General features: G+C 40.7%; 1 protein-coding gene across 1 annotated transcript in view; it reads left to right on the forward strand.

Moving 5' to 3' along the window:
• Positions 1-6,185, forward strand: part of ext1c (exostoses (multiple) 1c) — a 296,260-nt gene extending 290,075 nt beyond the window's left edge. The window contains exons 11-12 of the mRNA XM_061881695.1: positions 5,509-5,680; positions 5,756-6,185. Of these exons, the coding sequence (XP_061737679.1) occupies positions 5,509-5,680; positions 5,756-5,941 (358 nt within the window). The 3' untranslated portion in view covers positions 5,942-6,185. The remainder of the gene's footprint in view (positions 1-5,508; positions 5,681-5,755) is intronic.
• Positions 6,186-11,381: the final 5,196 nt, after the last annotated feature.

The following is an 11,381-nucleotide window of genomic DNA, read 5'->3' on the forward strand; positions in this document are numbered from 1 at the left end:
GCAAGATATAGCGACATTAGCTCGGATTCAAACTCGGATTTCAGCGACTTAAGCGATTCAACAGATTACGCATGTATTGAAACAGATGGTTGGAGTATGAAAGTATTGAAGAAGAAACTGAAGCTATTGAGCGAATAGCTATTGACGCTATTCATAGCCATAGCATGGCCGAATAGCTGGGTTAGCATCGCCGGTAAAATGTGCGGACCAAACGATCAGGACTTTCGCATCTTTTAACACTGGAGCAACTTAAATCCGTCGATTGGTAAGTGTTTTTATTCGCATTAAATGTGGGTGGAAGGAAACGTAATATAGTTGCAAATGCATCTACAGGTTATCCATACATCTCTGTGCCATGTCTGCTTTAGCACCGCCGGTAAATAGCATGTTAGCATCGATTAGCGTAGCATGTTAGCATCGATTAGCTGGCAGTCAACATCAACAAAACTCACCTTTGTGATTTCGTTGACTATCGTTGCAAATGCATCTGCAGGTTATCCATACATCTCTGTGCCATGTCTGTCTTAGCATCGCCGGTCAAATGTGGAGACACTCCAGCACATTCAATGTGGGTCTGGCGGCAGACACTTTGGCATCTTCGGGCCAGTGGTGCAACTTGAATCCCTCCCTGTTAGTGTTGTTACACCCTCCGACAACACACCGACGAGGCATGATGTCTCCGAGGTTCCAAAAAATAGTCAAAAAAACGGAAAATAACAGAGCTGAGACCCGGTGTTTGTAATGTGTTGAAAATGAAAATGGTGGGTGTGTTACCTCGGCGACGTCACATTCTGACGTCATCGCCTCCAGGGCGATTAACAGAAAGGCGTTTCATTCGCCAAAATTCACCCATTTAGAGTTCGGAAATCGATTAAAAAAATAGATGGTCTTTTTTCTGCAACATCAAGGTATATATTGACGCTTACATAGGTCTGGTGATAATGTTCCCCTTTAACACAGAGTGGTCAAGCGAACATGTTTCTCCACGTCAACCAGCATGTTTTTGGATGGGAAAATTGTGATATATATATCTTACCGGAGACATCAGTGGATTATTCATCCTCCTGGAGTAGCTGTCCAAAAAGGCAGCTGTGAGCTTGGCTCCTCGGCTTCTCTCTGAGACACTGGCGTGTTCACCGCAGCCATCCGACCTCGAGGTATGTCTTTACAATCTCACTAAAACACTATTAAAACAATAAGCAGATAAGGGATTTTCCAGAATTATCCTAGTAAATGTGTCTAATTTCATCTGAAACGCTCACACTGCCGCCGCCCGGGGCCGTCGCTTTTTAATTTAGTTTTTATTTTTTCTAGTCCTTCACTATCAATATCCTCATCCACGAATCTTTCATCCTCGCTCAAAACATTTTTTATTTGACAGTTATTGAAAGACATGCACCTGGGGATAGGTTGATTGGCAACACTAAATTGGCCCTAGTGTGTGAATGTGAGCATGAATGTCGTCTGTCTATCTGTGTTGGCCCTGCGATGAGGTGGCGACTTGTCCAGGGTGTACCCCGCCTTCCGTCCGATTGTAGCTGAGATAGGCGCCAGCGCCCCCCGCGACTCCAAAAGGAACTAAGCGGTAGAAAATGGATGAAATATCTTATGTGACATCATGCACAAAAGTGCCCTTTATTTGTTTTAAACTATTGTCATGGCATTCAGTACAAAAAGTGCACTTTAATCTAGTGTTGTTTTGATATGTCATCTTGGTGACATCATGCACAAAAGTGCACTAATAGCTTGTTTTAAAATGTCTCCGACAAACTTGCACTTTTTGTTTTGAAATGACGTGAATGTTTGTGCCATTGCTTAATAACTTTAATAAATACACTTTTGGTCAATTGACTTAGTTGTGATTTCCCTCTCTGCATGAAAGTTTAAAATGAGCATTTATTAATGCAGTATGAGCAAGAATGTTTTAATGTAGACACATAGAATCATCATACTGCTGTGATTATATGCATCAAGTGTTCATTCGAAGCTAAGGCAAAATATTGAGATATATATTGTGTATCGCGATACGGCCTAAAAATATTGAGATATTAAAAAAAAAGGCCATCTCGCCCAGCCCTAACTGAAAACTATGACACCTGTGAAGTGAAAACCATTTCAGGTGACTACCTCTTGAAGCTCATCCAGAGAATGCCAAGAGTGTGCAAAGCAGTAATCAGCACAAAGGGTGGCTATTTAGAAGAAACTAGAATATAAAACATGTTTTCAGTTATTTCACTTTTTTTTTTGTTAAGTACATAACTCCACATGTGTTCATTCATAGTTTTGATGCCTTCAAGACAAACTACAATGTAAATAGTCATGAAAATAAAAGAAACCCATTGAATGAGAAGGTGTATTCAAACTTTTGGCCTGTACTTTATGTGTTATAAGTCTGTTATTGTGCCCTAAAAAATACAATATTGAACAATAAGTTACTCGGTGGCCTAGTGGTAAGGGCAGGGGTCACCAACACGGACCAGATGAGTCGCCCGCTGGCCTTTTCTAAAAATAGTTCAAATAGCAGCACTTACCAGTGAGCTGCCTCTATTTTTTTAAATTCTTTATTTACTAGCAAGCTGGTCTCGTTTTGCTCAACATTTTTAATTCTAAGAGAGACAAAACTCAAATAGAATTTGAAATTCCAAGAAAATATTTTAAAGACTTGGTCTTCACTTGTTTAAATAATATCATTTATTTTTTTTACTTTTCTTCTTATAAGTTTCAGAAAGACAATTTTAGAGAAAAAATACGACCTTAAAAATGATTTTAGGATTTTTAAACACATATACCTTTTTACCTTTTAAATTCCTTCCTCTTCTTTCCTGACAATTTAAATCAATGTTCAAGTATTTTTTTTTATTATTATTGTAAAGAATAATAAATACATTTTAATTTAATTCTTCGTGTTAGCTTCTGTTTTTTCGTCTAAGAAAATATGTGAAATATTTTTTCAAATGTATTATGATTAAAATTCCCAAAAATTATTCTGGCAAATCTAGAAAATCTGTAGAATCAAATTTAAATGTTATTTCAAAGTCTTTTGATTTTCTTTTACAATTTTTGTTCTGGAAAATCTAGAAGAAGTAATGATTTGTCTTTGTTAGACATATAGCTCGGTCCAATTTGTTATATATTCTAACAAAGTGCAGATTGGATTTTAACCTATTTAAAACATGTCATCAAAATTCTAAAATGAATCTTAAACAGGAAAAATGACTAATGATGTTCCATAAATTATTTTTTTAATTTTTTCAAAAAGATTCGAATTAGCTAGTTTTTTTCTTCATTTTTTTCGGTTGAATTTTTAATTTTGAAGAGTCGAATTTGAAGAGAAACTATGTTTCAAAATTTTATTTTCATTTTTTTCATGTTTTGTCCTCTTTTAAACCGTTCAATTAAGTCTTTTTTTCATCATTTATTCTCTACAAAAAACATTCCGTAAAAGGAAAAAAAATGTACGACGGAATGACAGACAGCAATACCCATTTTTTTATTTATATACATAGATTTATTTATTAAAGTTAAATTGAGCAAATTGGCTATTTCTGGCAATTTATTTAAGTGTGTATCAAACTGGTAGCCCTTCGCATTAATCAGTACCCAAGAAGTAGCTCTTGGTTTCAAAAAGGTTGGTGTTCGCCCTAAGATCGGTAGGGTTGTGAGTTCAAACCCTGGCCAAGTCATACCCAAGACTATAAAAATGGGACCCATTACCTCCCTGCTTGGCACTCAGCATCAGGGGATGGAATTGGGGGTTAAATCTCCATAAATGATTCCCCGGGCGTGGCCACCACTGCTGCCCACTGCTCCCCTCACCTCCCAGGGGGTGATCAAGCGGATGGGTCAAATGCAGAGTCCAAATTTCACCACACCAACTGTGTGTGTGACAATCATTGGTACTTTAAAGGCCGACTGAAATGAGATGATCTTATTTAAACGGGGATAGCAGGTCCATTCTATGTGTCATACTTCATCATTTTGCGATATTGCCATATTTTTGCTGAAAGGATTTAGTAGAGAACATCGACGATAAAGTTCGCAACTTTTGGTCGCTAATAAAAAAGCCTTGCCTCTACCGGAAGTAGCAGACGATGTGCGCGTGACGTCACAGGTTGTAGGGCTCCTCACCAGGGGCGCAGAAAAGGGGGGGTAAAGGAGACGGATTCTAGGGGCCCATGATGGAGGAGGGCCCAGAGAGGCCCCTAATGATGATGAAATTATATGAAATTATGTGTTGGAGGCCCTGTAAAGATTATTTTCATGGGGCCCCTGCTCCTCACTTTGTTTACAATCATAGCCTCCAGCAGCAAGAGCTATTCGGACCGAGAAAGCGACAATTTCCCCATTAATTTGAGCGAGGATGAAAGATTTGTGGATGAGGAAATTTAGAGTGAAGGACTAGGGACGGCGTGGCGCAGTGGCAGGGTGGTCGTGCGCAACCCGAGGGTCTCTGGTTCAAATCCCACCTAGTACCAACCTCGTCACGTCCGTTGTGTCCTGAGCATAACACTTCACCCTTGCTCCTGATAGGTGCTGGTTAGTGCCTTGCATGGCAGCTCCCGCCATCAGTGTGTGAATGGGTAAATGTGGAAGTAGTGTCAAAGCGCTTTGAGTACCTTGAAGGTAGAAAAGCGCTATACAAGTACAACCCATTTATTTATTTAGAGAAAAAAGGAAAAAAAACGATTGCAGTGGGAGCGATTCAGATGTTATTAGACACGTTTACTAGGATAATTCTGGAAAATCCCTTATCTGCCTATTGTGTTGCTAGTGTTTTAGTGAGATTAAATAGTACCTGAAAGTCAAAGGGGTGTGGCCACGGGTGTGTTGACCCAGTGTCTCTGAGGGAACTCACGCAGCTGCAGCAGGACGGAAGCTCCGCTGATGTCTCCGGTAAGAGCCGACTTATTACCACAATTTTCTCACCGAAAACTGCCGGTTGATATGTTCGCTTGACCGCTCTGTTCCATAGAAAAGCTTCACTTTCGGGAATTTTAAACAAGGAAACACTGTGTGTTTGTGTGGCTAAACGCTAAAAGCTTTGCACCTACATCTTTCTTCTTTGACTTCTCCATTATTAATTGAACAAATTGCGAAAGATTCAGCAACAGAGATGTCCATAATACTGTGTAATTATGCGATTAAAGCAGACTACTTATAGCTTGGATCGGGCTGGAAAATAATGTCCGCTACAACCTGAGACGTCAACACGACACTTCGCGGGAAACTTAAAATTGCAATTTAGTAAACTAAAAATTCATCATTGATATATAAACTATCAGACTGCGTGGTGGGTAGTAGTGGCTTTCAGTAGGCCTTTAACATAACTTTACTTTCCCGTTAATTTGTTTTAGTATGCATGAGTATAAAAGTATAAGAATCATGTTGCATGAATACAGAATCAAATGTTGCTTAGGGCGCCAAATTAGCCGAGGCAGTGATGACTATGTGGATAATACTGATCAATATTTGGGGCTTATGTATTAAAACATCACGTTTCCCCTACAGGTACTACCACTTCCTGTTCTCGCACTACCTGCCCCAGTCTTTGAGGACCTTGGTGGATCATACGACCAACTGTGAGGACATCCTGATGAACTTCCTGGTGTCGTCTGTCACTCACCTGCCACCCATCAAAGTGGCTCAAAGGAAGCAATACAAGGAGCTGCCCAGCCCACAGGTACTATTCTACACCAGAGAACAGGAGCCTCAAACACATTGTTGTTAATCCCGCTGTCCTATTTTTACCCGCCAGGCCACAAAAAATGTCCCCTGGGCGAACCCGGAGCACTTCAACCAGCGCCAGGAGTGTGTCAACACCTTCGCCAACTGGTTTGGCTACATGCCTCTGGTCCACTCGCAGTTCCGCCTGGACCCGGTGCTCTTCAAAGATCAAGTGTCCGTCCTCCGGAAGAAGTACAAAGACTTAGAGAGGGCGTGATGCGGGCGGGACATGCGGCAGACGGACCAATCGGGAGCTCAGAAAATGAAGAGGGGCCTGACGGACAATCCCGGTGGAGTCGGTGGGCTTCGGATCAAAGGACAGACTTCAATGGAAGGCAAATGCAGAAGGGACTGCCAAGGAAGTTGGTAGCGGTGCCATGTTCTTTAGCTATTCTTGTCTCTGGGCAAGGACAATTTTGCAGCAAAAACTCTTCAAACCAATAAAATGATTTGAAAACGCAGATTGTGACTTCCAATCCGAGCAATCGGGAGTGAAATGACACCACATGCCACTGAATCAGCTTCTCAACCATACTTGCCAACCTTGGGACATTTTTGGTTGAATATTTGTAATCTAAGATCTCTGAAACAATAACTAGTGATGTGCGATAACGGGTAAAGTTCAGGCTGGTATCGGCGATACAGATCGGATACTTTTTCTAAATATACAGTGCAGCTCGAAGGTTTAGACAAACCTTCTCATTCAAGGGTTTTCTTTATTTTCATGACTATTTACATTGTAGATTGTCACTGAGGGTATCAAAACTACGAATTAACACATGTGGAGTTATGTACTTAAAGGCCTACTGAAAGCCACTACTAGCGACCACGCAGTCTGATAGTTTATATATCAATGATGAAATATTAACATTGCAACACATGCCAATACGGCCGGTTTAGTTTAATAAATTGCAATTTTAAATAGCGTTTGACGTCTCGGGTTTTAGCAGACATTATTTTCCAGCCCGATCCAAGCCATAAGTAGTCTGCTTTAATCGCATAATCACACAGTATTCTGGACATCTGTGTTGTTGAATCTTTTCCAATTTGTTCAATTAATAATGGAGAAGTCAAAATAGAAAGATGGAGGTGGGAAGCTTTTAGCCTTTAGCCACACAAACACACGGTGTTTCCTTGTTTAAAATTCCCGGAGGTGAAGCTTTACTATGGATCAGAGCGGTCAAGCGAACATGGATCCCGAAAACATGTTAACCGGCAGTTTTCGGTAATAAGTCGCCTCTTACTGGAGACGTCCGGTAAGACGTCCCTCAGAGACTCTGGCGTCAACACACCCGTGGCCACACCCCTCTGACTTTCAGGTACTATTTAATCTCACTGAAACACTAGCAACACAATAGGCAGATAAGGGATTTTCCAGAATTATCCTAGTAAATGTGTCTAATAACATCTGAATCGCTCCCACTTTTTTTTTCTAGTCCTTCACTCTAAATTTCCTCATCCACAAGTCTTTCATCCTAGCTCAAATTAATGGGAAAATTGTCGCTTTTTCTGTCCGAATAGCTCTTGCTGCTGGTGGCTATGATTATAAACAATGTGAGGATGTCACGCGCACATCGTCTGCTACTTCCGGTAAAGGCAAGGCTTTTTTTATTAGCCACCAAAAGTTGCGAACTTTATCGTGGATGTTCTCTACTAAATCCTTTCAGCAAAAATATGGCAATATCGCAAAATGACACATAGAATGGACCTGCTATCCCCGTTTGAAAAAGAAAATCTTATTTCAGTAGGCCTTTAACAAAAGAAGGTGACATACCTGAAAACATGTTTTATTTTCTGGTTTCTTCAAAATAGCCACCCTTTGCGCTGATGACTGTTTTGCACACTCTTGGCATTCTCTCCACGGTCTTAAAAAGGTAGTCAGCTGAAAGGGTTTTTACTTCACAGGTGTCATAGTTTTGATGCCTTCAGTGACAATTTACAAGGTAAATAGTCATGAAAATAAAATAAAAAAACACATTGAAAAGAGGTGTGTCCAAAATTTTGGGCTGAACTGTATATTTACTAAAAGTATATGATCTGTATCGCCGATACCAGACTGAATTTTACTCGGTATCGATTTGGAAAGATCGCACATCACTATTTTTTTCTACTGTACCTAATGTGTCAACTAAAATTTAAAAACTTGTGTTTTAAAATAACATTTATATCTGAAAAAATAAAAATAACAACAGTAAACATGTGAGGAACAAGAGTATAAAATTGGTATGTAATGTAGAAAAGGCAAAAATTTTACAAATAATAAGACTATACTTAGTCGTCTATAACAGTGGTCCCCAACCACCGGGCCGCGGTGAATTTTTTATTCATTTTTAAAAATTCAGAATAATTTTTTATTCCTTTTTATTTAAAATAAAAAAAAATATATATATATATATATATATAGATATATATATATATATATTTTTTTAACTTTTATTAAATCAACATAAAAAACACAATATACATTTACAATTAGTGAACCAACCACCAAAACCTCCCTTTTTCATGACAAAGAAAAAAAAAAAATAAAGAAAAAAAAGGATCGTCCTGGTTTTCGTCCTGGTCGTGGAACTGTGGACCAGCTCTGTACTCTCAGCAGGGTTCTTGAGGGTGCATGGGAGTTTGCCCAACCAGTCTACATGTGCTTTGTGGACTTGGAGAAGGCATTCGACCGTGTCCCTCGGGAAGTCCTGTGGGGAGTGCTCAGAGAGTATGGGGTATCGGACTGTCTTATTGTGGCGGTCTGCTCCCTGTGTCAGACCTTGGTCCGCATTGCCGGCAGTAAGTCGGACACGTTTCCAGTGAGGGTTGGACTCCGCCAAGGCTGTCCTTTGTCACCAATTCTGTTCATAACTTTTATGGACAGAATTTCTAGGCGCAGTCAAGGCGTTGAGGGATTCCGGTTTGGTGACCGCGGGATTAGGTCTCTGCTTGTCGCAGATGATGTGGTCCTGATGGCTTCGTCTGGCCGGGATCTCCAGCTCTCACCGGATCGGTTCGCAGCGACCGGAATGAGAATCAGAACCTCCAAGTCTGAGTCCATGGTTCTCTCCCGGAAAAGAGTTGAGTGCCATCTCCGGGTTGGGGAGGAGACCCTGCCCCAAGTGGAGGAGTTCAAGTACCTCGGAGTCTTGTTCACGAGTGGGGAAAGAGTGGATCGTGAGATCGACAGGCGGATCGGTGCGGCATCTTCAGTAATGCGGACATTGTATCGATCCGTTGTGGTGAAGAAGGAGCTGAGCCGGAAGGCAAAGCTCTCAATTTACCGGTCGATCTACGTTCCCATCCTCACCTATGGTCATGAGCTTTGGGTCATGACCGAAAGGATAAGATCACGGGTACAAGCGGCTGAAATGAGTTTGGGTCTCTCCCTTAGAGATAGGGTGAGAAGCTCTGTCATCCGGGAGGAACTCAAAGTAAAGCCACTGCTCCTTCACATCGAGAGGAACCAGATGAGGTGGTTCGGGCATCTGGTCAAGATGCCACCCAAACGCCTCCCTAGGGAGGTGTTTAGGGCACGTTCAACCGGTAAGAGGCCACGGGGAAGACCCAGGACACGTTGGGAAGACTATGTCTCCCGGTTGGCCTGGGAACGCCTCGGAATCCCCCGGGAAGAGCTAGACGAAGTGGTTGGGGAGAGGGAAGTCTGGGCTTCCCTGCTTAGGCTGCTGCCCCCGCGACCCGACCTCGGATAAGCGGAAGAAGATGGATGGATAAACTGAACATTAATATTTTTGTACAGGCAGAAGTTCTGACCCTACGTGACGCAGTTACACAATTAGGTCATCACCATTATTATATTTTTGACATGGGAACAAAACAGGAAAAATGTAAGAAAAAGAGCAAAAAAAGGAGTATGTAATGAGAAGATGAAATGTTCTAATCATCAATAATAATACTTAGTCACCAATCATACATAGCTGACACAATATCAGTTTTTAGCATTTTTTTAAATTAAAATTAAAAAAATATATCAATACGGCCGCAGTATACGTTAACTTTCCTGTATGCCACCCTTGGTGGAAAAAGTTTGGGCACCCCTTAACTAGAATATCAATATTTTGATTTGAGAATCGATATTAGGGCATAAAGATCTGGTATTGGCAGAATCGATGTACAGGCGGTCCTACATCTTGTTTACGTGACCAGCCAGTTCACATCCAAAAGTCTCCAAACAAGCACACAAGTTTAGTCTTTTCTTGCATTTTAGTGGACTCATTTGCAGAAGGTAAACATGTTAGGCTATAGCCTACTAAGAGCTAGCAGCTACACAACAGCTCAGCGCACAATAGCACTCAAGCTAGACATACTGTACTTAATAATTATCGCAATTAAACAATATCGCAAGATAAAAAAAGGACACGTTTCAAATATTTACAGTTGCAGTCGAGGCTCCCAAAAGGGACAAGCGGTAGTAAATGGATGGATGGATGGATATAGAAATGTTTCAAGACAGAAGCATTTTAGAAAGTATCCACTAACAAAAGTGTCGACATTATTCAACTTACTGCGTCATGAGTTTTATTTAAGTATGACCACTAGGTGTCGCCAAAATAAACGATAACTTCACTTCAAAAACAAATGTATTAAAACTTTTGTGTTTTTTATACCTACCTTTGTTTTCTGTGTAAATTCACTTGATTAACCCTTTTCTGAAATTGCACACTGCAAAATAATCCAAGTATAAACTACGATTTGTGCTGATATCGTCTCGGATTGATAATGGTAATTGTCTAGGATGTCAAAAAGTTGTATATGCACAACACTACTTTATTAGAAGAAAACTTACATCCCCGGCGATTTTTCCACAAATTAAAATATTTTTACATAAACATTGATCCAACACTGTGTAGTGCAGTTTATAAAAGGCAATGGCATGGCCACCCTACTCATTACACCTTGCGGGTTTAAAATAAAATCATGAATAAATAATTATATTTCCACACAGGATTTAAGATATCTAGCGATTAGGTAGCACTTTGTTGTCTCCTTTTGATTAACATGCAAGCTGGCAGCCAGCAATTAACAGCATTTTACTGTCTTATTAGAATATCTTAGTATTGCACAATACCAAGTTACTAGAGATGCGCGGATAGGCAATTATATCATCCGCAACCGCATCACTAAAGTCGTCATCCACCCGAACCAATATTTTATCAGAACCGCAACCGCCCGCCCGTTGTTATATATCCGGAGTCGGCGATCTTTACCACTATGAGAGCTAGTTAGACCCGTGTCACAAAGTAAAGAAGGCAATGGGAGCCGCTAACGTTCTCGCGAATATCCGATGGTGCTCATCCAGATAACGAGAAAAGGGGCGTGCTGTGAAGCCATTGCCTTTGACGCATTCTACGTCATGTGCGAACAGTTTGCCAGTCCAGCAACATGCTGTATGCAACTTCCGCAATCACACGTACAAGATTGAAAGGCATACTGGGTGATAAAGAGTACACTGATGGTTGTGATATAAACTATTTTAACACTCTTACTAATATGCGCCGCGCTGTAAAGCCACACCAAACAAGAATGACAAACACATTTCGGGAGAACATCCTCACAGTAACACAACATAAACGCAAAACAACAAATACCCAGAATCTTTTGCATCCATGACACTTCCTGACTATATTTGGGGGGATTTGCTGCTAGTGCTAGTG

The sequence above is a fragment of the Nerophis ophidion genome, linkage group LG21, assembly GCF_033978795.1.
Source record: "Nerophis ophidion isolate RoL-2023_Sa linkage group LG21, RoL_Noph_v1.0, whole genome shotgun sequence".
In the NCBI taxonomy this organism is placed as follows: domain Eukaryota; kingdom Metazoa; phylum Chordata; class Actinopteri; order Syngnathiformes; family Syngnathidae; genus Nerophis; species Nerophis ophidion.